The sequence below is a fragment of the Pelophylax lessonae genome (assembly GCF_965119305.1).
Source record: "Pelophylax lessonae genome assembly, chromosome: 2".
Lineage (NCBI taxonomy): Eukaryota > Metazoa > Chordata > Amphibia > Anura > Ranidae > Pelophylax > Pelophylax lessonae.
In genome coordinates, this window is record NC_138769.1 from 560,445,623 (window position 1) to 560,473,249 (window position 27,627).

Here is a 27,627-nt window from a genome sequence, read left to right on the forward strand (position 1 = left end):
CAGGAAATTTGAAGAGCGACAATTATCACCATGGTCCTTCAGGTATTTTTGATTCATATGTTTTGAGCAAGTATGAGTACCTCTATAATAGGGCAAGGCTGTGACAACTAATTATTTAGGGTAGATTCACAATTGGTGTATTGCAGTTACATTGTAAAACTGCAACACAAGAGTATGTGTGTGTTTAGGAACCCATGTTTAGTTAAAAATCATCTAGTCTGTGCACTAAGGCACAATGACAGCCCATTGAAAACAAATGGGCTGCCTTAACACAATAAGCCTCAGCGCTTAAAAAGACTTGCATTACCACATTCCATGGTGTGAATAGGCTCTACCTGTTAGCCCAGGATAGTTCATGCTGCAAGGCTTTTGCTTTCTACTATGGTTGGAGCCAAGGCAGTTTTGTTAATATAAAGAAACATGTTACCCCACCACATGTAATGTTTACAGACATTTTATTTATGCTTGTCCCTGTTGTTGGTTTGTTTTACAGCTCTATTTCTGATAGATAAGCAAATGTTCCAATGACTTAACATGACAGGAATAATGACAATGGCACATAGGCTGGAGGTGAAGACACAGCATGTTTCACAAGGACATGGCTGGACCGCTGATCTATTTTTGCCATCACATTAAAAGCAGACATGACCTCTGCTAAAATCAGGGAGAGGCTTGAGGCAGAATATTTGAAGACAAGTGGTCCCTGCTCCCTCCTTGCACCTAGGACAGAGGGTCTCCGCTTTCTAAAACAGAGTTGAAATGTTCTCCACAATGTTGCTTAGTCAGCCTTGCCAATATACAGGAAGAACATTACCAAAGCATTTAAAAGGGATGATTTTTCATTCTGCAAGCTCTGGGCTCAGGCAGCATCAGGAGCTAGATGGGCAGTATTGCACTCCATTGTAAACGGCTTTGCCACAACTTTGCATCTCCATTTGTGCCTTTTGGGTCCAAGGTGAACGTTTGCTTGGTTTCCATTATTCCAATGTGATCATTGTACCTCAAGCATGCATGCATACAATCGTACTCTCTAACTTTTATAAACATTACAACAACTACACTTCACACTCAAGATACAGGGAACCAAACCCTTTTTATACTCACTTTTCAGAAAGTTTGGATTCCCTAATGCCAACTGGATTCCAGCTGCAGGCTCCCATGTGTACAATATTGGGGAGTGGCACATTCTGTCTCTACTAGTCTTTCATCTAGCCCCAAATCCAGCATTGTAACTGCAAAGGTCCATTTGGCACAAGGCCCCATGTCTCTCAGCATGTGGCATCCAGCTGTTATAGCACCCTATTGCATAGATTGTTTTGTGTCACACACTGTCAGGGGGTAAAACAGTCACGGTGTATTGCATCCCTGTGTTAATGTAGTTTGTATCCATTATAGGGTAGGGCCACCATGCACATATATATCCTTTCAAGATAATCCAATTACAGTAGTTTAGAGCATTCCAAGTATACTTGTTAATGAAAAAGTGTACAAGTATAACTATTGCAGATTAGGAGGCAGATTGTAGATTCTATAATCACTATGTTTCCTTTTTAAATCTCAGTATTTAGGGGGCTGGGACAGAAACAATTTAATAAAATCTTATTTTATGCAGTGAAATGGATAGAGATGCTATGTGAACAAGCATATTAAGGCTAGTAACAGTGCACGTGTCAGGAAAACCTCTGATTGCTGCACTGCAATAATAAAAAAATTAAAATGTCTACCATAATGTGCACATAGCCCCGCTCTCCTAAAGTGTGCTATTTTTGAATATGAAAATAAAAGTTGGTTCACCAACTACATAGCCCCCTCTCTTTAGATATACTGGAGAATGAAAAAGTAACGACACACATAAAATACCCTCCACAGCTGCAGCATGCTCACCTCACTCCTCCCACTGGACACAGATGATAACTTATACATATATTTTTCAGCACTATCAGATGTGAAATTAAATAAATATTTTGTTTAAAAATAAAAAAACAACAAAAATAAACCTAGGTGTGGTTCTGAGCTCTTATGTCCCAGTGAGTGCACAAAGTTTTGAGACTCATGTTCAGTATACAATATGTGGACTTTGGATTGGCTGGCGCAGATGTCCTATCACGGTCTCTCCCTTTGCAGCGTAGCCAGTATGTAGTCATCACGTCTGATGGATTTCATGAAACATGAGCTCACGGGGTATTGGTGTTTCTGGACCAAAAGTCTTCCCTGCCCGCCTCTCAAAAGCCGCAACCATCTGCTTCACAACTTCATCAAAAAAGACAGTGGCCAGCTGGGAATGCAGCAAAGAACGAAACTCAAACGATATCTGGAAGGTAGAGGGGGGGGAAAAAAAATATACCAGATTTATACCAAATTATATACCAGATTTCCAAAAAAAAAAAAAGTGAGAAATTATGAACATGCACAAAAACAACCACAAGTGATCAATTCAGCTGATCTAAAGTGTGATTTTGATTAGGCTTTGCACTATTTTTATATATAAACATTCACTACTTTGTAGGTTTAGTAGAAAAGGGCTGGAAGCAGATGCTCATGATGAAAGCATCAACACAGACCCACGTTGCAGACCATGCTGATCAGAACCAGATGCAGCCTGAAGAAAAAGCTTCAGTACATTTTTGCAAACACAAGGTACCAGAAGTCACTTGATACGTAGCAAAAAATAAAACTATTATATTTTGTTACCCAAAGTTTACCTTGTTGCACAAAAGTCAAACATGTTAAACTTACCTGCTCTGTGAAGCAGTTTTGCACAGAGCAGCCCCGATTCTCCTCTTCTTGGGTCCCCTGCCAGTGCTCCTGGCCTCTCCCTCCAGAAAATAATTCCCCAAGGCTGAACCATAGCCAACAAGGCAAAATAGGACTCATCAGAACAACAAGATGAAAACCACCTGGAAAAAAAACATTAAACACCCTCAGGGGAGACTATGAAAACCCCCTTTAAACAGCAGCCTTCAAAACTTTGCGGCCAAAAATGGCATCTGCAGATGCCAGCACATCCACCTTATAAAATTTTGCGAAGGTATGAACAGACGACCAGGTAGTCACCTTGCAAACCTGAACCACAGATTTCTGATGGCAAAAAGCCAAGGAAGCACTAAGTGCCCGAGTAGAGTGCGCCTTAGAGAAAGGTAGAACCTGACCCTTAATTGAATAAGTCTGTCTGGTCCATCTGGAAATGGTCACAGCAGACACAGGCAGCCTTTTCTTTGGTCCATCCATAAGTACAAAGAACGAATCTGACTTTCGAAAAGATAGTCGTAAAGTACACCCCGATTGCCCGAACCACATCGAAAGTATGCAGTGCAAATTCCTTAGGATGCTTAGGCCACAAGGAGGGTAGCACAATATCCTCATTTAAGTGAAAACTGGAAACCACCATTGGAAGGAAGGACAGATCCAGATGAAGCACCACTTTATCCCTGTGAACCACCAGATAGAGAGTAACGACAGGACAACGCCACCAGTTCCTACACCCTGCGCGCAAAAGTAATAGCCACCAAAAAAGCCACCTACTGGGATAAGGCAGCAGGGGAATTTTTCTGATTATTATTTTCAAAGGGAGGTTTCTGGAGAACCGACAGCATCAAATTAAGATCCCAAGGTGGTAACGGAGGTCGCACTGGAGGAGCCAAGTGTCGCAGCCCCTGAACAAAGTTACTCACCAGGGAATGGGTGGCTAATGGCCTCTGGAATAAAATTGCCAAGGCTGAAATCTGAACCTTGATAGTACTCAAGGCCAATTTTTGATCAACTCCCTGTTGAAGGAAAGCCAAGATCCGAGCCACCGAGAGTGAAGAGGAACCCCAATAGACTCACACCACGCAATATACGACTTCCACGTATGATAGATCCTTCTAGTAGTCTCTTTTCTCGCTTTAAGCAGAGTGGGAATCACTGAAGCAGACCATCCCGTCCTTCAGCACCTGGCTTTCAAGTGCCAAGCCGTCAAAGCCAGTGACTGTAAAGCAGGATGGAAGGCTGGCCCTTGCGACAGTAGATCCTCCCTGGGAGGAAGTCTCCAAGGAACATCTGTGACTAGCCTGGCCAGGTCGGTGTACCAAGCTCGGCGAGGCCAGTCCGGACCCACAAGGATAACCGGAATCCCTTCTGCCTCGATCCTGCAAAGAAGTCTTGGCAGCAACTTGAGAGGGGGAAAGGCATACATCCGCTGATACTGACCCCATGGAGCCACTGCGTCTGCCAGAGGGTCCCGGGAGCAGAACACAAACCTCTGCACTTCCCTGTTGATCCAAGACGCCAACAGATCTACGTCTGGAGTGCCCCAACGATGGTAAAGCTGCCGGAATACCTCCAGATGGAGAGAACATTCCCCTGGAGCCAAGGTCTGCCGACTGAGGTAATCCGCCTGCCACTTTTTCACTTCTGGAATATGAATGGCGGAAAGAGCTGGAACAAAATATTCGGTCCAATGAAGGATGGTGGTGATCACTGTCCAATATATAGGAAAGGAAGGATATTCCTTGTTTGAGCATCGTGGACCGAAAGCCACTATATTAGGGACTCCCTGGTCACCTGGCTCAGCTGGATCTGTTTGTCCAGAGAATTTGGATCCTTGTTCCATTTGAAAAGGATTTCCCTTTGGAGTATTCTCGTGTGGAATTGAGCGAAAGGTACTGCCTTGAAGGACAACACCATCAGTCCCAGAACTCCCATACAAGTCCGAAGGGACAACCATTTGCTGGGAAGAAGTAGCTGAATCGCAGTCTGGAGTTTTTGAATTTTTCCGGAGGAAGAAACACCCTGGCTGAGGACGAATCCAAAGTCAGACCCAAATAATCCAGTCTCATGGAAGGAACCAGGGACGACTTCTGAAGGTTCAGAATCCACCCGAACTCCTCCAGAGTTCTCATGGTGATCTCAAGGTTTGTCACCAGTACCGTGGGAGACTCCGCATGGAGAAGCAGATCGTCCAGGTTACCCAGGACTGATATCCCCTGCTGGAGTAATAAAGCCAGGACCAGATCCAACACCTTTGTGAAGACCCGAGGAGCAGAGGTGAGACCAAAGGGTAATGCCACAAACGGATAGTGATCCTCTCACATGGCAAAATGCAGAAAAACGATGTCCTGCACATAATTGGGATGTGAAGGTAGGCATCTTTGATGTCTATGGAGGCCATGAAATCCCCCTGGTGTAGGGAAGCCACCACCGTGCGAACAGTGTCCATCTTGAATCTTTGAACTCGCAAGAAGTAATTCAGTGCTTTAAGGTCCAGAATTGGACGCACCTTGCCCTCCTTCCTGGGGACCGTAAACAGGTTTGAGTAAAACCCCTGAAAACGTTCCGAATTCAGAACCAGAACTATTACTCCTTGTTGTAACAGGTCCTGCACCACCCCAAGGAGAGTTTGTAAGCGATCCGGGGACAGTCGCACATTGGAAGGGATAAACCTTACAGGAGGGACAGATCTAAACTTGATCTTGTAGCCAGACCGTATTGACCTTGCGGACCTACTTGTCTTGTAGCCGGGATAGCCACAGGTCCGGAAACCGGAAGAAGACGTCCCCCCACCCCAGATACGGGTAAGGGCACACCTTCAGGCTGAAGGAGCCTTATCCGCTGGTCTGGAGAAACCTGACTTCTGTTTTCTAGACAAGGGTTGCTTGGAGGCCTTGAAGGACTTTGATCCTTTATCAATTGTCCCTGAGGGACGAAAAAACTTCTTGTGTGCTGAAAAGGAGGGACCCTGCCTACGACGAGGGTCCTTACCCTTGTTAGCCTGTAGGAGAAAATGTACTCTTACCCCCTGTAAGACCTTTGATAATGTAATCAAGGGTAGCCCCAAACAGGCGATTACCCTGAAAAGGTAGATCAGTCAAAGCCTTCTTAGAAGTCTGATCCGACCAGCATTTTAGCCAAAGTATACGGAGGACCACTGTCGAAACCGACAGTCGGGCCAATATTTGAACCACATCCAGCGAAGCATCGCAAACAAAGTGCAGCCCCTGAATCAACTGGTCTGTCAGCTCTGCAAAAGCAGAGGGAGGTTTTACCCCCCTCCAAGTCACGGTGTAGTAACTTCGCCCATTCAGTCAAAGTTTGTGACATACGGGCAATAGTAAACACCGGTCTGAGCGCAGACCATGCCAGGGAGTATATATTGCGGGCCACAGACTCCGCCTTTCTATCCGCCGGATCCTTAAAGGATGGGGAATTCTCCACTGGGATGATGGTAGCTTTATTCAGTCTGGAGGGTCTACCGTAAGTGGCACAGTCCACTTTTTGAAAAGGGAGTCTTCAAAGGGGTAGCGCCTATCAATCCCCTTAGTCACCCCAGGGGGGAGAGAATCCCCCAGACTCACCGCCCGCAACAAAGACGCACCAGGAAGGCCCAGAACATCTGCACAGCACGTGTCTGCAGTGATCTCGATCATCAGAGAAAAACCTGAATGTCAGCACTAGGATATAGGGAGGGGCTCCACCACCAGAAAAAATGCCTCACGGGACTCCAAGAACATGGCCGCCATTGAATTCAATGGGGATCCACCGCAAAATGGCCGCTTGGGTGTACCAAGATGGCCACCGGTCTTCCTCAGCACATAGGCTACAAGAAAATGGCGGCCTACGGAGCTTCTAGGGGCTCTCATGGGGACCCCCCAGCCTCCTGGACGAGATCGACAGGAAAAGGGAGTGACAGGTGAAATCTCCCCCGCTCGATCGATCGTCCAGTTGCTGGCGGCGCACCCCCCCCACCCCACCCGTCTGCCTGTTGTCGGTCCCAACCCCCAGGAATAGCTCCAATTGCCCCAGTAGTGAGGGGGAGGGAAGGGGGGGACAGATAAGGGGGGGGGGGTGCGTGACAGGACAGAGGGGAACCCGGAAAGTGAAGGACTGACCGTCCCAAGGAGGGACCCACGTTCTCCCCGAAACCTGCCAGGGGGAGAGGGGGGGGGGGGACAGTTTACTTACCATACCTGGAACAAGCGGGCACCATCTCCTGACAGAAACCCTTTTCGCCAAAGTGGAGGGGCTGTCGGCCAACAGGAACGCTGCGACTCGGGCCTAGACCTGGTCGTTTGTGACCTGGCGAGACTTTTAACTTGCAGGGCCCAGTCCCCGTCCAGGGGGACTATGTCACGGCCGACCTAGCGCGGAGCTGGGGTCTGCGCGTGCTCGCTGGCCAGCTGGGGTGATTACTGGATCTATATATCCAGCCCGTTGCCCAGATCTGGCATAATTGTTTGTAGATCTCACAGGAAAAAAAAAAGATCTGGTGAAAAACTAGCTAGAAAAAAAAAAACTTGCCAGGACCAGAGATCCCAGCAAGGAACTAGGTCCTCACTCCTAACTAGGCAGATAAAAAAAAACTGACATCCTATAGCAGGGGAGAGAGGGTATACCCCCTGGGACTGCCCATAGGCATAGCCAGAACTTTTGTTTCCACCTAGTGTCCTACTCCTATAGGGGGCAGTATAACCCTACTGTTATGAAGGACAGAGACTGCATCCGTCAATGAACGATCAACACAGCTGGTCATGCATAGATAGATCCTTCTGTCAATATCCGACAGAAAGATCTACAAAAAAAGTCTGTGGGTTTTTTGTCTTGTCAAGTGCTTAAATCAAATATTTTAACAGAGGAAGACCTCTGACACTGAAGCAAGGTGTTACTTACAAAACTCTTACATTCTAAGCCATTACATGCAGTGTTTGAACTTGCTGCATCACTTGCAGTAGCTACTAGTAGAGCTGCACGATTCTGGCCAAAATGAGAATCACGATTTTTTTGCTTGGAATAAAGATCATGATTCTCTGTGTAACATTTTACATTATAAAAAAAATTGGGATAACTTTACGGTTTTGTTTTATTTTTTTATTCATTAAAGTGTATTAATTGCGTTTGAAAGACTGCTGCCCAAATACAGTGTGACATAAAAATTTACAACAATCACCATTTTATTCTGCAGGGTCTCTGCTAAAAAAAATATATATATAAAATGTTTGGGAGTTCTAACTACTTCTAGGAAAAATAAACTGATTTTAACTTGCAAGCAACAAGTGTAGGAAAAAGGTTTAGTCTTTAAGAGGTTAAACTTCCTTCCTCCGGCAGAGGGAAAGAAAAGATACAATGTAATCATTTGTGTTTACAGTTCAGTGGGAGACTAATGCTGATAGGCTTTTGCGGGAGGCTCTTTTTTTTTTTTTTGACAGCTGCTCCCTCACAGCGATGTAAAGAATCGAGCAAGTGTCATGTTAAGATCGTCAGGGGGAGTGAATCGCGATCTCGATTCTGTTACGATTAATCGTGCAGCTCTAGCTACTAGCATAAAATATAGACCTCAATAAAAAGCAGTTCCAGGAAACAAGCGGCACTAATCTGCTAAAACTGCTAATGCTATCCAGAAAATACTCCAAAAATGAGTTGTATTGTAGATTTATCATTTATTCTGATTTCTCTGTTGTCCAATGCAACAAAATTGCACACTGCTCTATTCACATGCAGAGGCAGTGGCGGCTGGTGTGTTGAGGGCGCAGGGGCGCCGCCCCCACATCCATGCGTCCGGCCCCCTAATCTACATGCAGGGGCGCCGGACGCATGGAGTACAATGGGATTTTTTTTTCCAATCACCTGATTAGAGCCAGAGGCTCTAAAAGGGCGATGCAAAGGGTGGAGCGGGGGCGCAGAGCAGTGTGTCCCGACTCCACCCATTGTGTGACAATAGCGAAGGAAAATTTGCTATTGTCACACCGATCCTCCTCCTGGCCAATCAGGAAGTGCGTCCCGATATGCGCTTCCTGATTGGCCGCAAGGCAAACCCCTTGCCATTGGCCGAGGAGGAGGCGGGAGCGGAAGGAGACGCGCCGCGGGTCACCTCAGAAGAAGCCGCCCGCTGCGGGAGCAGAAGAAGCCGCTGGAAGTGAAGCCGAGAGCCGCCGCTGGTCCCGAGTATCCCTAGTCCCACCGTCAGCAGCAGAGTCAGTGCTGTCCGGTCATCGTGAGAGATCAGGAGGTAAGTGATTCAATGCAGCCGCTGCCTCAGACTCAGTTCCTCCCTCCTCTCTCTCCTGTCACTGTGCGTGACTGCGGACTCGAGTCCGGCGGTGGTGGGGGGGGCACACCGTGGTCACTGTACATTGAAGGGGGCACGCCGTGGTCACTCTGCATTGAAGGGGGCACGCCGTGGTCACTCTGCATTGAAGGGGGCACGCCGTGGTCACTCTGCATTGAAGGGGGCACGCCGTGGTCACTCTGCATTGAAGGGGGCACACTGTACCTTGATTACTGAAGGCCCCTTTCACACTTGTGTGACCTTAAAGTCACGCTATTTATCGCGTTTTTTGCCGCAAAGCAATGCCTATTACGTTTTTCTGTTTGCGTCACCCCCCCCCCCCCCCCCCCTCAAAAAAAAATTTTAAGCACCAGCCGTCACTGTGCAGAGGGCGGTTTTGCTTCATGAAGCCTGTGACATATAACTTCCTCCCGTTCTGCTCAATATATAACCAGATTAAACCTTCTAAAGCAGTTTTGAACGGGACTAGTGGCTGGGAGAACATCTTTGGTCTGACATTCTGCATAAAAGAAAAAGCCTGAAGTGGTTGCGTTTAGAATTAACCATTCCTCCTTACAAACAAAAGGCAAACCTAGATTACCAGATGACTGGCAAAAAGGAGCTGGAAGGACTGGTACCCAACAGTAAAACTTTAAGAAAATCTGAAGCCCTGGTTAGGCAGAATTGCTTAATTTGCAATTCTGATTGCAGTGAACCTTTCAACCTATGACCAATGAATTCCAAATCGCCTAACAGAAATGACCAGGTAGAAATATAACACATTTAGCCTGCGGTCACACCAGGTACGATTTAAAGCCTGACTTCAACCACAAGGATGTTATGAACAAAAAAAAGTTAACTACCAAAGGGTTAACATTTCAGGCTCAAGTAGTGCCGATATAGACACAGGTATGATTTGCAGCACAAGTTACATTCTAGTCTATGGCAATGTAATCGTGCTGAAGTCCTGAAAAAGTAATACACGAAATACTTTTCAAATCGTACCTATTAAGACACTTCCATAGAAACACGTTAGATGCTACTACAATTTGTAAATGGTGTGACCAGGGGCTAAAAGTGCACAGGGGAATACCAAACACTTATTTAAAATGTATAAACGGAAAATAAAATTCCTAAACATTACATATTGGTCTAGGACAGCAGAACACAGAGTTCTACCCCCCAATGCCAAACCTGCAGCCCTTTGGAACTTGTTGTACAGTACTTGGAGCCCCCTGTAGACCGTAGTCTGTGTCTTCTTACCTAGGCGCTTACTTAGGGTAGTAAAGGAAACATTCACACTACAGCTCATGCGTTAATAAAAAGAACTGCATCACTTGTTAACTGTATTGATTTTACTTCAATGGCATTGGTATGCAACCCAGCACACTGCAATGTATTACAGTGTACCAGAATGTTCTGCACAACAAAGCAACATGTCCTACTTTTTGTTAAGCCCACACACAGTATCTCACAAAAGTTTGTTTGTGCTAATGGTTACAGCATCAACAGCCCTTTTTCCCAATACATTGATCAATTGCTGCAACCATTAGCACAAGGCCTTCCCTCATACATCAGAGACGGATCATACCTACTCGACCTCCTCAGTCACTATTCCTGGGAACCCACTTACATGTGGGCTTCCCTGGATGTTAATCCCCTCTACACCTCCATTCCCCATCAGGTTGGACTCAGGGCCATCTCACTTCCTATCCGCAGACCCCACGATCCACCCCCAGCAAGCACTATTCATCCTAGATGCCACCAAATTCTGCCTCACCCAGAACTATTTTGAGTTTAACGGAGACTTCTATCTCCAAGTCACTGGCACAGCGATGGGGGCCAATTTTGCACCCAGCTATGCCAACCTCACCATGGGTTTCTGGGAAGCCCAATACATCTGGCAGAACAACCCTTTCACCCCTCACATCATTTTTTATGGCCGGTACATAGATGACATCATTGTCATCTGGGACGGTCCCCAATCCACCTTTACCCAATTTGTACAACATTGCAACCTAAATCCTTTCAATTTATCCTTCACCTCTGTATGCGATTCGGCTCAATTGGCATTTTTAGATCTTACCCTATATCATGAAGATGGCAACATTGTAGCCAAAAATTACACAAAACCCACCGCTGGAAACTCATTCTTACATTACCACAGTTGCCACCATCCCAGGTGGATCTCTAACATCCCAAAGAGTCAATTCTGCTGTCTAAAACGCAATTGCACCAAACAACAGGACTACTGCGAACAAAGTGCCCTCTTAACCCAAAAATTCCTAGATAAAGGGTACCCCGAATCCCTGGTCCAACAAGCCCACTCAGAATACCTGCTACAATATGACTCTAGCGCTCCCCAGGCCCCACCCCACTCAAAGAACTCATTGCCCCAACCCCTACGATTTACCACACAGTTCCATACTAAACACAGACAAATGGAAAAGATCTTACGAAAACACTGGTCCATCTTATCAGAGGACCCCCATTTAAAATCCACCATCCCTTCTGCTCCCAAAGTCTCCTACAGAAAATCCTCAAACATCAAAAATCTCATTGCCCCGAGCAAACTCAAATCAGCCACCCCCCACACCACCACCACCATCTGCCTCATCCCGCTCATAGGGATGTTCCAGTGCCGCAAACCCTTGTGCCTCAATTGCGCCCATGTTAAACACGGACAGACAGAGTTCACTGTGAAAGGCAAAAAACACCAAATTAAACAATTCTACAACTGTTCCACAGAATGTCATATACTGCCTAACCTGCCCATGTGGACTATTCTATGTAGGCCGCACCATAAGACCCCTTAGGAAACGATTTGGTGAGCATCGTCGGCTGGTCGAAAAAGGGAAGGACAAACACAGTGTCCCCAGACACTTTGCAGAGTTCCACAACCAATCTCCCTCCGGACTCAAGGTGTGGGTAATTGAGTAAATTCCTAATACCTTGCCCAGGACAGAGCGTTTCAAGCGGTTGTGCCAGAGGGAAACCTTCTGGATTTACTCCCTTGAAACGCTCTCGCCTGGGGGCCTGAACGAAGAAATTGAAATCAATGTGCTGCTGTAGCCCATCTCCCTAAGTAATATTTCTTGTGGTATACTAACATGATCATTTTCTGCCCAGGTTCTTCCAGAGATCTCTTTGTACCCTCCCGACATATGCTTCTTCATATCAAGCCAACACCAAAGTAAGTACCCATATATTAGTTAACCTTGCCCACATAGTTTCGTTACCACTATCCGATTCATAGTATGACCTTCCTCCATATATGCCCCGCACGACACCCGTTCACACACTGGCACACCAACTTCCTATGGGTGTGAGTGTGTTAGTGTGTTGTTGTGTGTTTGTGTATATGTGGTAGCGCGCATATACACATGCTTGCGAACATGCGTGCAATAATACGCATTCACGCACGCACACATTTTCCCCCCCCCTCCATTCGTGCCTTCATGCGTAGGTCCATACATGTCACAAAATCAATCCAATCATGTTGCACCAGTCCAAACATTCCCTGACTACACCCTTCACATATTTATTTATTACTTCTTTTTCATATCAATTGTCCTTACTGTATATATCCATACATGTGCGATCTTACCGCACGGACCGTTTCAGTCCAAAAAGATAATCTAGTCCCTTCATACACACTACTCCCCATACCATGAACATTCATCCTGTAGTGTTACACTGTTATTGGCCCCAATACTAAAACATCCAGTCAAGTCAGCACATTTTTCCCTCCCCCTTCTTCTTTTTCCCTCCCCCCCCCCCGCCATTCCTCCACCCCCTCCCCTCCCCCCCCCTTCCCCCCTCCCCTCCCCATACAGCTCCCTCCTCACTTCTCTAGCCTCCACCACTCTTTATGTAGATACTAATCCCATTGCTGGTTCGCCCTTCCCAAATTCGTCCCTCCTGAGCCACTGTAGTTCTTGTCCCGGACTATGGGCATAAATACCACATTCAAAATGGCCCCTGCACGGCCTGAAGAAGGAGCGGAGCTCCGCAACGCGTCGCCGTTTGATTCCCTGCTGTCTCCGGAAGTGACGTCACAGCCATCCGACCGGCGGTCCCACGCTGCTCCACCACCACAGAGGACCTGCACGTCTCCCGCCTCCGACATGAGGCCATCGGCTGTCCTCCCTCATCACAGCGCTACCGCCTGACTGGATCTTCCACCTCGGATGTGACCCCAGAGACCTTCCCCTCACTGATTTTACCAATGCCTGCTTTTATGGACCTCTTGTGAGTAACGATTTTATTGTGTGTCATTAAAATTACTGCTGTGCTACACTTAGATCGGCGCTTGGCTCTCTCTCTCTCTCTCTCCATACACATGGGCTGAATGGCGGCCAGTTTTTCATGAACTAGCTGATGTTGCCCGGCATTTGGCCCGTGTGTACTTGGCTTGATGGTGTGATGGGCAGTGGCTCACTAGGGAAGGAGAGTGCAGCAAGTTGGAAGCGATAGGAGATCCAGTAACTCATGCCACCTTAGGACCCTTTCACACGTGCACCTCCGCTAAGCGGAATCCACTTGCTCACCGGGGATTTCTCCGCTTATCCCCGCTGACCAGGTGGATGACAGGTCTTGTCCGCTCCACTATGCAGAACAAACAGGGACACAGTCCCGCTCTCCTCTATGGGGCAGTCCATTTCAATCCGATGCCTTCTGATTCGATCCGTCAGACAGATGGAATTTAGGACCACCAGCTGTCTGTTTTTGACAGACATGATTGGATGGCTGCAGTTGTCAGCGGACATCCCGCCACTCCATAGGGAGAGGGTCTGATCAGGTCCACCTGAAAAACAGACAGGCGGACCTGATCAGACAGCCCGTGTGAAAGGGGTCTTCAGCTTTGTGGAATGACAGGGAGAGAATAAAAGATGAATTAAAATTAAAAAAAAAAAAAAAACTTTTTTGATCCTTGTGGGGTTGTAAATGGAACTGAGGCTGTTCCGACCACCTGCCCCACACTCCCGGTCCACTCACCGGTAAGGACAGTGCACCGGATTAAGCCCTCAACATCTTCAACCTCCAAGCAGTGAGAACAGGCAGTGGGAAACCCTCAGTGCCATCAGTAACAGCTTGTTGCAGCTCCAACCACCACAAGAGGGCGCCAGTTCCCTGATGTAAGAGTCTCCCCCTACAGCAGGCTGCAAATCCGTGGCTTCAATTACCGGGCCGGGGTAGCACCTTAAGTGGGGTACACACTAGTAGAAAATCAACGAAAAAAAACCAACACCAAAATTTTTATCGTCCGTCCCCAGACGACCAATGTTCGTTTAATGTGTATGCAGTATGTCCGAGAAAAATCAGATACGAAAGACCGCGTATGATCTGAAGTTGCTGATGACCTGGAAGTCTAGGAACAAATGTCCGGATATCCTCTTCCTGAACCCACTGCGCATGTCCCGACTCCGAACGTAAGTTCCGGTCATCAAAGCAAGGCTTGAGGCACGGTTGCAGCGGGCTTTTTGAAAATCCTAAGACACTGCGATCCAAAGAAGAGCGGAGGAGACTCCTGCAAAATGTCAGGCCCAGGCATAGAGAATCATACAGAACCACCCATAGGAACGACTGCAAGGGGCTTTTGTGGCAACCTGTAAGAAGCCTAGGATGCGGCAGGTAGGGAGAAGCCTTTCATTGGCCCGACCAAATCTGGCTTACAGGGGGACCCATCCACACCCACTTGTTTCGGGTCAGAGAAAATAAACGTTTCGCTGTGGGAGAAACACAATCTAAACTGGAGGGACAAGGGGAAGGGTGGGCCTTTTAAAAGCTGATCAATTGGATTGTTTCCTGTTGGGGGGGAGCCACCATCTCTCACATGTTGGCCGTCCTGGAAGGGAGGAGAGAAAGGCTGCTTTTCTTTTTTTTTTTTTTTTTTTAATTGCTGAGCAATGCATTACTTAGAAAAGCTTTGAAACTCAATTCAATTTTTGAAAAGTAGACAAGACAACAATCCTAAACACTAGCAAAAAACTGAGGCATGCTGGGAGTGGGAGGAGTTTTCTGGGCAAGTCACTGTTTTTGGTTTGTCAGTGTCCAAATTCACATGTATATTGCAGTAGAACCCAATGGTCTCAAAATCTGGCATTCTTTGAAGAACGAGAAAAAAATATATATATTTTTGTAAGCGAGGTCTCCAGCACTGAACACCTTAATCTATATGAGGTCTAACTAAAGCACCTCATAGTGAAAACAGGACTTCCTTTCTCTTGCTGGTAATGCACCCTAGAAGCTGCCTAGATGCTGGCAATATCATTTGTTTATTTTGAAAACAACTGAATTTAGTACTCCAAATCTTTTTTCTTCTGTATTTACAGCTAACACTGTACCCCCAAACACTGTACTCTAGAGAGGATTCTTTTAGAACAGTAGTGGTCAACTTCGTTGATATGGGGGGGCTCAAGTGCATCCCTCAAGATCTACAAAGGGCCACACATAAAATTCAGTGAATATTCAGCGTCAGACACAAACGGATAAAGTAAAAAAGACTATTGGGATGATACAAGAGAGGTTTTGAGACTGTGGACATAATACAGGAGATGCTCAGAGACTATGGATGCAATACAAGAGATGGTCGGGGACTGCAGATATGCTACAGGTAAGTGTCAGATACTGTGAAAATGATATAGGAGTTGAGACTTACATGAATTAAATGAGACTAAAAATCACTGCCATAACAGGGCAATAAGGAAACACAAATTAATGTCCTCAGGGGCCACGAGGGCTGTACAAAAAGTGCCAAAGGGCCGCAGGTTGGGCACCAGGGTTTTGGAGGATAGTCATATTAAAAGGATAGATTCATCTTTTGGAGCATGTAACACATTACACCTATATTTAGGATGTAATGTGTAACATGCTCCAGGTCTGGCCCCTCTCGTGAAAGCTGGGGATCCTCTCCATGCAACCTTGTCATTAATTAACAGCAATTTGTGAACGAATTAACTACAGGTCCAATCTTCCACCACAGCAGACTGCTTGCAGTTTTCAATGAACTGCAAGGCTGCTGATAGCGGCAAGGCGGCTGCGTAGTTCATTGACACTTCCTCCAGCTTTGTAATTGACTACCTGTATGGCGATAGGGCAAGCAAGCTGGAGGAAGTGTCTGCAAGGGCCTGACAAAGCCCCTGCAGCTGCTGGTACAATGCTATGCTCGTCAAAATAAATAAATAAATGCACATATTTTTTCCCTGCAAAAATATGTGCATTTATTTATTTTTTTCTTATCCTAAGAACTTTCAGGAATATATGGAGAATTCATACCAAAGAAGGGAAAGAAATTTGGCCCCAGCACATACAACTTGTCCAATGGTAAGAAGTGGTGTGCTTGCATGAGAAGAAAAAAAATAAAAGAATCCCCACTGCACATATTCGCACAGGTCATAAAGGAAGGGTGGGGGTGCAGAATCAGTGGCACTGCAGACACAATCAAAGATAGATGCCAGCACACAAAAGATCTGTAGCAAGTAGTGCAAAACTTTGCTTACACAACATACCACCAACAGCATTTTGGAGCCACTGAGGACCCCTTTATCAAGGTCTGTGTGGCCTCCAAAAAAATGGCATTGGTGGCATCTTGTGCAAGTCTTCATGCATTTGCTACAGATCTTTTGGCTTGCTGCCCTCTACCAATGAGGAGAGTTGGATCGGTTTTCTGTCTTACAGTTGAAGAACCTTTGTGAGCAAATGTTTGACATCAAAAACTTGTTATCATGCCCCTTGGGTTGCCCTAAATGGTTCGGTCCTCAAAAAGAAGATTACAATGGCCTATGGAATTAGGGGTAGGATTGGGAAGTGTATAGCCATTAATTTGGAGATGTTGTAGTGTTATACAGTTCATTAAGATTAGAACTATAAAAAACATAACATACCGAGAAGTCTACAGTGCAGGTACGAGGATAGCCAGGGATGCCAGGACTAAAGCGCCAAATGGTTTCCAAATGGTTGAAAAGTCGACCATCTGTACAGATAGCCTATAAAAAAAAAAAAAAAATAATTATTTGTGGTATTCATCTAGGCAATAGGAACATTTAAAAACAGTCACCCAATAAAATTTAATAAGAGTGTGTGCCTCTTTTATATGTTGAAAATACCTGTTGATTCTGTGAGTGCCGCTGCCCCCCTCCAGTGCTCAGATCAAAGAGGACAAGAAGTAATCACAGATGAGCTCATAAAATCACTAATGAAAAAGTTATTTTTCAGGCATTTGTGGGATTACTTTTCTATTGTAATGGTTACATTTACCTGAGTAAAGGATGATTTTTTGATTAGCAGCCTGTAGGTTTACTTGCTTTACGTGCATGCCCAGCCATTTCTTGCTTAGTTTTGGACAGAGTAGGAAGGTAAGGATTAGAACCAGTTAGGTATTTACTGCTATCCAGGGCTCCATAACAGATTTTGTCCTACTTTTTATCCCAACGGCACCTAATTTACAAGACCGGAAATTAGGTAAAATTTTCAAACAAAGCTGGTGGGGTTTCCAGCCTTCCCCTACTGTACCGTTAAAAAACATTTTTCTGTCCAGGTTTATGATGGGAGTTTATTTCTCCCTTCCTGGCTGGCTGGACATTTTGTTTAAAGTATGAGTATTTCCCAGCTGTAACTTTCCTGGCCTGAAGTAATCTTTAGTAATATGTTCTCTTCGCATGTCTTGTGACCTTGAAATCTACCTTAACCTTTAAAAGAAAAAAAAAAAACTAACTAACTATCTGGAGTGTATCCAGCCTGGCAGTGACTAATTTAGATTTATGAAGAGTAGAGAAGAGGGTATCACACAACAGCAAAGTTGCGTCTGCATGTACCAAATATAAATATTCAGACCTTCCACACACCAATGTAACCTAATAACAGTATTCTATGATAGCAATATACCTTAAACGCCAAATTTATGTTACCAATATTATATACAAAATAGATTCCCAAATAATTGTCTGCCAGGAGTTTAGTTATACACAAAATTCAACCAGTAAATGTCAACAGTATGGTTACCATTCATTCCTGTTTTGAGGAGTCTTTCCCTGGCAAATAATTGTCCCCAGCAGGTGCAAGCACAACACAATCTTGTGCAGGTCCCAGCTCTTGGCTGCAATGTTAATTTTTTGCGTCAAATATAGATTTAAATTTAGTCCGAGTCTTTTGGCTAAAATGCCATTTCAGTTTTCGTTGTATTTTAGGCATCTGAATTGTTTTAGTCGTATTTAGTCGACTAAAATCTACAGTACATTTTAGTCAAATAAAATATCCTACATTGTTGTCTACTAAAATCTAATGGGTTTAGTTAAATTGTAATGCATTATTTAAGAATTTCTCTAGAATTTCCAAACTCCTATACTCCTGGAGTAAAAAAAAAACAAAAAGGAAGAAGGTTTGAACAAACTACACAGACACTCTGGATGGTCGTCTGAAGAGGCCTGTAATGCTGCACAGTAGTCTAAGAAGGCCTGTAATGCACACACTGCTCTGGACAGTGGTCTGAGGAGGCCTGTAATGCACTCAGTGCGCTGGACAGTGGTAAGTCTCTGTGGAAGAGGAACAACCTCGAAAAGTGTAAGCCAAGTGGATTTTTATCTCCTTGTTTATCGATTGTTGGACTATGGACTGAATGTCACATTCGTACTCTGCGAGGATTCTTGATGCTGTACTTTGTGATGAGCTTTTATACAATTGTAATATTGGGAGTATAATACTTACCCTTTTCTACATTAAATTATAGTTTTTAGGATAATGCACTAGGTCTGTGCACCCCTCCTTTCTTTTGTTTTTTTTCCCCTTTTTAGTGGTCTGAAGAGGCCTGTAATGCACAATGCTCTGGATGTTGGTCTGAGGAGGCCTGTAAATGTTGCACAGTTCTCTTGATGGCCATCTGAGGAGGCCTGTAGTGATGCACAGTGCTAAGCATGCTACGGTCGCTACCTTGCATGCTGGGAGGAGAAACTTTCACGGGTTTTACAGGCGAAGCGCAGAAGAAACGGAAAGTTCACACGGGTAACTGTCCCCTCCCCCCCCCCTCACATTTTTGTTTGGTTTCCATTAATTGAGGAAAATGGGAATTGATTTTTCTCATAGTTTGTAGACATGTGCAATTTGTTTCGGCCCTGTTCACACCGGAGCGTTTTTCAGCTTGCAAAAACGCTCATTTTTGAAGTCTCAAAAACGCCCAACAAGCAAAATCCCATTCATTTCAATGGCCCCTGTTCACATATGAGCGTTTTGTCGCTTGAAGCAAAATGCCAGAAGCTCAAGAGTACATGAGCTTCTTTTTTGGTAGATTACCAGCGTTTTTGCTAGATGTCAATGCCTGCCTCCAAACACCTACAAAAACTCCTGAAAAAGGCCCAAAAAAAAACCCACTTGAAAACGATACGCTCAGGTGTGAATGGAGCCTTTGTTACATATTTGTTTTCAGACAAAATCCAGCATATTCGTTCAGTCTGGAGCATCCGAATGAACAAAAGACTCCTGACGAAAGCGTACAAAAATAACTTGCCCAAACGAAAAAAAAAAAAAAAAAAAAAAAAAGAACGAAAATCCGAAAGAGCAAAAAACAATTTAACCTACGAGTTTAACTAATCGATTACATTTGGATAATTTTATTTTCATATTTTTGTTTTTTTCGACTATTCGTTACCGCTGAATATAAAGAAATAGTTGATGAATGCATTTGTATTACTTTCGGATATATTCGGATTCATTCAATTTTCAGATGGGCAGTGTGTTATCTCTGGCCAATGTGCTCGTCCCTTATTCCCTTGTGTGTTTTTCTTTGTCAGACTGCATTCCATCCACAGTCCAGAAAGGTTGGGCCAGTGGCACAGTTTTTTGTTGATTGTGAATACGACCACCAATGAATGTCAATGAACGAAGGGTCCAAGCCCGAAGTAACGAATGCCATCTCTCAACAAATGGAACATAATGAATATGAATGAATCCAAAGTAACGAATGCCGCATCTAAACAAATGAAACGGAACAGATACAAATGCATCCGAACAAATGGAACAGAACATATATAAATGCATCCGAAGTTACGAATGTGGATCTTAACAAATGATCCAAAAAAAAAAAAAATAATTTTCGGTAGTGTACATCCAATAGTTTTTCAATTGACGAAAATATGGGGTGATTTTAGTTTAGTTTTTAGTTACTTGAAAAAAGCTGCTGACGAAAGTTATGACTAAATGTTTTTGCCGACAAACACTGCTTGGCTGTGACTTCATTTGCACATCTGCCACTGTGACTCCATTTGTAGATGTGTGGAAATCCCTCCCTTTAACATTTCTTTTTATTGAAAAAAAAATTAAGATTTATAGGTACAAAACATAGCCTTGGGCATTCCCCGGGCTAATACATAAAACTACTAATAACGCCTCCTATAATAGAACCCAAAAAATAACTGCCCTCACAGTGGCTATAAGGGGCGGGCGAGAGACTCTCAGACCCTTGTAGAAGAGATTACGGAGGGTCTCATCGAGTCCTGAATGCCCAGCTTCTAATACAACTGAGGCATTTGTGTCATCAGAGATAAGCCAGTTATGAGCGTGGGTAAGCATGGCTGCCAAATAGTAGGTATGAAGGTCTGGGCAAGCCAAGCCCCCTTGCGTCCAAGGTCTGCAAAAAAACGTACCTACTAAATCTAGCGGTTTGGGATTGCCATAAGAAGGAGCCTATACGTGAATATAAATGGTTTAAAAATGATTTTAGTAGCCACTCTGGCGCGTGCCTAAGGCTGTATAATAGAACTGGAAGGATTTTAATTTTAATTAAATTATTTCTCCCGATTAGGGATAAAGGGAGATGTGTCCAGGCTTTCAATCGCCGTTTACACCACTGAAAAGCTAGGGACAAATTAGGATGTCTAAAATCTTTAGTGTTGGGAGAAATATTGATCCCTAAATATTTAATAGTCGTCCCATTGCAAAGGAGAATTGGGGTCACCCAACCTTTTAGCCCCTTTAACAAAATCGGTAACACAAGGGATTTACCCCAATTAGTATGTAGACCCGGAAGGGCTGCAAAGCAGTCCAAGATCCATAGTGCTCCTGAAAGTGAAGGGCCAGGGTCCCGTAGAAAGAAATTTAAATCTGCATAGGAGCGCTACCTTGTCTACAATGGAGCCCACACGAATCCCGGCTACCTTATCGGAGGCTCTCAATGCCTCCGCCAACGGTTCCATGGCCAGCGCAAACAAAGCAGGGGAAAGAGCACCCCTGCCTCGTCTCCTGAAAGGGAGATGACAACATGCCATTCAGCTTCTGCTAGCTACAGGGACTTTGTTTTATATCTCAATCCACTTCCGAAAGACAGGGCCGAAACCAAAAAGCTCTAACACCTGCATCGAGTAACCCCATCAGACTGTGTCAAAAGCCTTTTTGATATCAAAGGCTTCCAGACTTGAGGCATTCTCTTCGGGCTGAAGCTGGAGATGTGTTAAAACCCTGCGGATATTAATACCAGTGGATTTGCCAGGCATAAACCCAGTTTTGGTCAATGTTGATAATTGATGGTAACACGTGCTGTTGGTTAGGGCTTTAGTGAGGATCTTTAAGTTGTAATCCGGAAGTGATATCAGTCTATAGGAAGAGCATTGCATCAAATCTTTGCCAGACTTGGGCAATAGCACAATATCTGCCTGATACATAGCACAATATCTGCCTGATACATACTATCTGGTAATTGTCCAACCTCCAAACAATGAGCAAAAAGTTTTTGTAACCTAGGGTCCAATCGGGCCATATAAGCTTTGTACCACTCTCCCAGCAGACCATTTGGCCCTGGGGATTTAGGAAGGATCGGATAGCAGCCCCAATCTCCAAGAGTGATAGGGGTTTGTTAAATACCTCCCTATCCTCGGCAGACAAAAGCGGCAATTGTACGTCTCCCAGGAAATCCAGCAGGGACCTATTCGGGTCCAGAGGGGAATCCTGATACAGCATATTGTAGAATGGATGGCATGCCCTTAGGATGCCCTCTGGGTCTGTAACATAGTCCCCCCACGGGAGACTGAATCCCAGAAATCACAGTTTGATAGGAAGGTTCTACTACTAAATGGGCTAGCATTTTTTAACATTTTTTATCGTCTAATCCAAACACTTTGGCAGCCAGACGTTGTGCATCAGACTGGACCAATGAGGTGTAATGGAGCCTGAGCTCTCTCCTAATCTGTGACATGCCTGAGAACAATTCAGGAGTCGGATCCTCTGCAAAAGACACTGATGCCTCCAACTCAAGTTGTTCCAGTTGAGTGGTCTGCGAGGCCAAAATCGCAGGCAAAATCAGAGGGCGGGGCCTTAATAGAGGAAATGTATTTACCTCTAGCAAAAGCCTTGCACACCTCCTACACCACATCAAGGGGGGTGGAATCCTCATTGTTCTGACAAAATGCAGACATTTTGTGGAAAGGCCATTTCTTGAATCTTGGGGTAACCAATCCAATGTGGCCCCAGTCTCCAATATCCCGTGTCCCGGCTCTCACCTGAAGAGAACAATATTTTGATAGGGGAGTGGTCTGAAAGATACGGCTGAATATTTATAGACCCTGGCTATAATATGCTATCTTCAGGTGGTTGAACTTGCCTTGGTCATACCCAAAAACCCAACCCCCGCTTCTTGAGACCTCGGTTTTTTTAGCAAGCAATAAAAAGTAACAAAAAGAACAGAGATGAGGGTGGCCAGTGTCCTGACTTTTACTCCAAGATCCCGAATATACAGGCAAGTCAAAATTCCTTTTATCTTAATCTTGCAGTACAGAACACAGGCTGGATATTCACTGACCCTGGGACACCCCCAACCAATTAAAAGGGTGTGCAAAAAGGGTAGTGCCAATAGACCCAATGAAACAGAAAAGGACCAAACACCCAACTTAGTCGCTGAAAGAACCTTGTGGCCAACATCTACACATGCAGAGGTATGGACATCCACCCTGTAGAATCTGTAGAATGTGTGAACTGAAGACCAGGTGGCAGCCTAACAGAGTTTAGCAATTGATGCCTGATTGCAGAATGCCCAGGAAACCCCCACCAATCTGGTGGAGTGAGCATGTAAGGGTACTGATGGTACCATATATTTTAAAGTATAGGATTTTACAATTTGTGGTCTTATCCACCTGGCAATAGTGTACTTAGAAGCAGGGTGTCCTGAACGCGACCCTGTTTGTATGAAAAGTTCTGTTTTTTTTCATATATTGGCTCTGACTTTTAGATTCTGACTCGGACAGCCTTGACTATGTCCAAACAAAGGAAAGCAATTTCCTTGGGATGCCAGAAAGCAGGGAAGGACAAGGAAGGAAGGTCTTCATTAGTGTGGAAGGCTGAAACACAGCAGATCACATGACCATAGTAAACAATGGATGGCTTCCTTTCATACCATCCATTGTGTACAATTGTGTTGCTAGCTGTGATTGGTCAGTGTGATCAAATGGTACAGATAGAGCCAATCATAGCCACAGCCAATCTGTACCATATGATTATCTCTGGCCAATCAAAGCTAAATAACACAAAACAAACCGAATGAATCAGTTAAATTAAGTAAAATGCTTGCTTATAGCAATGTAATGCACTGCTATAATCAAGCATAATGTGTAATAAAAAAAAAATACTGATCACTTCCCCAGAGTACTATGGCAAGATTACATTGCTCTGGTCACAGTGTGTAAAAAAAAAAAAAAAAAAGTGCCGCCTAATTTTGAAGCCGCCCCATACAGTGCGACTTCAGCACAGCTTGCAAACGACTTCTATTTGCAAACGACTTCTTTAATAGAAGTCAATGTAAGCCGCTCCGAAGTCGTGCAGGAACCTTTTTCTAAGTTGGAGCGACTTGAGTCGCTCCGATTAGACCGGTTCCATTGCACTGAATAGAGCGCGACTTGTCAGACGACGCCCCAGTGTGAACCGAGCCTAAAAGAGGACTTCTGCTAGCAACAGAATTTTAAGGAATGACGCCAACAGAAAGCAGGTTTCAGACTACTTACTGACTTTATCAGACTTTGATCTTTAATAGAGCAACACGTGGTATCTACTCTAACCCCAAAGACTCTGAATAAAATGTAGAATAAGACCTACTCAAATGCATAAATGGGATTCTTGTACAACAAGTCATCCTTGTTGTAAATTTTACTCTTTCAATGGAAAGTGATATGCACATTATGAATTCACTTACTTTTACTAGATGAGGGCGCACCAGTGTGAGGATGGATGTGTATCTCTCCAAGATGGGTGGAAAGCCAACCTCCAGCTGTGCTTTTGCATATCCCGTGCGCTTGGAGATGATATTGGACGTTTTACACCACGGTACGAATTGTTTGTACTCTTCCACATTGGATACCACTTCATACATCTCTTGCATGGAGTAGCTGAAAATTTTATGAAAATTCAGTTACATATTTTCATTATCCAGTTTGTCTTGTGACTCACAGCAGCAGATGATGGAGTAATACAAATGCATAGTCATTAGGGCCTAGCAAGCTTAACTATGATGTATGCAAACATTTATTTTTTTATTTGGCTAGAGAAGAGAAAGGTTAAGACCCTTGTCAGTTTTTTTTTTTCTGCTGTCCGTGCCTCATCAGGCAGATTTCCAATCATTATGGGAAAAAAAAAAAAAAATTCTCCTGCGCGCTCGAAAGTGATGTGGTGGCGGTGAATCTCTATGGCTCCGGGTATATGCACAGACTTTGCTGCCCTCCTAGGGTCAGGGGATCCCAATGGAAACCAAGTAGAAAAGAACAAAAAGAGGTCGCACCAACCTTGCGCATTACCCAACTGGTGCTTATTGACAAAATAAAAAAAATTATTATATATATATATATATATATATATATATATATATATATATATATATATATATATATATATATATATATATATATATATATATATATATATATATATATATATATATATATATATTCACAAACAAACAAACATTTCAAAAAGGCATTCCCAGTCCACCATGGACACAAAGCAACCAGGTCTCTGGGGACCATACCCAGCATATCAGAGGACCTTTCAGATGGCTGACGCATTTTGAGAGAATATCCCTTCTTCCTCAGAACCACTGTGGCTCCAAGGAAGATCCTCTGGTGTGCTGCACACAGTCCCAGTGACCTAGTCACTTTGTGCCCATCGTGGACTGGAAATGCTTGACATGACATGTTTGTGAGTATATTTTGTTTTCTTTGATTTGGTCAATAAACACCACTTGGCTAATGCGCAAGGTTGGTGCGCCCTTTTTTCGTTCTTTTCTACAAGATTTCTAATCATTACTTGTCCCTGAGATACAACAGGAAGGGAGATGAGATCCCTCCAAAGCAAGAGGACCCCTCACCCCCTTTCCTCTTAGGAGATGAGGGCAAGGGAATTTGGTAACATCTGTCTGTTTCTTTAGGATTGTTGTACTTGAAATAATGGCCACCAGGGACAAATATTGAGGGTGAACCTACCCAGCAGAGACACAGACAGCAATAAAAACATAACAAGGGTTCCAACCTTTGCCTAATAAAATCCAAAATTAAAAATTGGATTTTTTACTTACCGTAAAATTTATTTCTCTGATGTTCATGGACTGACGCAGCCACTAATATTCAGAACCATTGGGTTATACTGCCCCCTACAGGAGTAGGACACTAGGCAGAAAATAATTCTGGCTACACCCACGGGCAGTCCCAGGGAGTGCGTGGCCAAAAGGTTGCTGGAAGATTACAGCAAAAGCCGACACCTGGCCCTCTGCTATAGCCACTCCATTTGGTTACAAGCAGGGTCAGGAGAATTATAACTCCACAGAGGGGTGGGTGCTGTGTCCGTCAATGAACATCAGAGAAATGGATTTTACCATAAGTCAAAATCCCATTTTCTCTTTCCTTAATCGACGGACATAGCTCCTAATATTTATAGCCATTGGGACGTCCCAAAGCAGTGAACAAAAAAATTCCCAAGGCTAAAAACATTAGCCAACCAGGCAATAGGAGATAAACCAAAAAACTGGAGCCCACCTTAAAAAAACAAACAAACACTCTCTCTCAAAGAGAATCATGTCCTCTTAGCAGCCTGCAAAATCTTGCGGGCAAAAGCAGCATCCGCAGATGCCAACACATCCACTTTATAAAACTGTGCACCGACAACCAGGTGGCCCCCTTGCAAACCTGCGTCACCAACAGCGGATGATGGAAAGCCCAGGAGGCACTAAGCGCCCTAGTAGAGTGCGCCTTGATAGGCAGAGGAAGCGGACAACCCTTTTCAAGGTCCATCAGTGAGCACAAAGTCTGACTTCCTGAAAGACTCCGTAGTTGCCAGGTACACCCTAATTGCCCAGACCACATCCAAGGCATGCAAGGCAATTTCCTTCAGATGTTTAGACCTGGGACACAGGGAAGGCAACAAAATGTCTTCATTCAAATGAAAATCAGAGACAACCTTTGGAAGGAACGACAGACAGGGGGCGAAGAACCACCTTATCCCTGTGAATCACCAGGTAAGGTGAACAACAGGATAACGCCACCAGTTCCAACACCATGCACGCAGCGGTGATTACCACTAAAAAGGCCACCTTCTGCGACAGCATAAGCAGGGAAATCTACCGAATATTTTCAAAAGGGAGGTTTCTGTAGAGCTGAAGGCACCAAATCGAGATCCTAAGGCAGCGACAGAGCCCGCACTGGAGAAACCAAAATGTAGGACACTCTACAGAAAGGTTCGCACACCAGGGAGTGCGTGGCCAAAAGGTTGCTGGAAGATTACGGCAAAAGCCGACACCTGGCCCTTGATGGTACTAAAGACCAATTTCTGTTCAACCCCCCCCCCATTGAAGTAAGATCAAGATCCGAGCCACTGAGAAGGAGCTAGGAAGAACCCCAAGAGACTCACACCACGCAATGAACGTCTTCCACGTACGATGGTAGATCTTCCTAGAGGTAGATTGCCTAGCTTTCAACAGCGTAGGAATCACCGACTCAAACCCCTATCCTTCAGCACCAGGCATTCAACAGCCAAGCCATCAAAGCCAGAAAATGTAAAGCAGGATGGAAGATCGGTCCTTGGGACAGCAGATCCTCCATGAGAGGAAGCTGCCAAGGAACGCCGGTGACCAGCCGCACCAGATCTGCGTAACAAGCCAGGAGAGGACAGTCTGGAATCCCTTCTGCCTCAATCCTACGTTATATGTCTTGGCAGAAGCTTGAGAGGAGGGAAGGCGTAAATCAGACTAAACTGACCCCACAAGGCCACCACCGTGTCTGCCAGAGAATCCCTTGACCGAGCCACAAGCCTCTGGTGAAGGGACCACTCCCCTTGGTCCAACGCCTGCCGACTGAGGTAACCCGCCTGCCAATTTTCCACCCCGGGAAGGTGTACAGCAGAGAGGGCTGGAGCAAAACAATCTGCCCACCTTAGAATGCCGGCTACCTCCAGAGCCACCAGGACACTTCTTGTGCCCCGTTGGTGATTGACATAAGCCAGGCCGTGGCATTGTCCGATTGAATGCACACTGAACAACCCTGAAGACGATTCCTCAAATAATCCAGACAGTCTGATCGCTCCGAGTTCCTCTTCCAGCAGCCAGATCGCCTGGGCAGAATGCTTGCCAAGGACACCTCCCCAGCTGGATA

General features: G+C 44.9%; 1 protein-coding gene across 1 annotated transcript in view; it reads right to left on the reverse strand.

Moving 5' to 3' along the window:
• Positions 1-763: 763 nt before the first annotated feature.
• The window catches only part of COQ10A (coenzyme Q10A), a 69,037-nt gene continuing 42,173 nt past the window's right edge, over positions 764-27,627 (reverse strand). The window contains exons 3-5 of the mRNA XM_082245886.1: positions 24,186-24,378; positions 16,906-17,007; positions 764-2,311 (exon numbers count right to left, since the gene is read on the reverse strand). Coding sequence (XP_082102012.1) covers positions 2,144-2,311; positions 16,906-17,007; positions 24,186-24,378 — 463 coding nt within the window. The 3' untranslated portion in view covers positions 764-2,143. The remainder of the gene's footprint in view (positions 2,312-16,905; positions 17,008-24,185; positions 24,379-27,627) is intronic.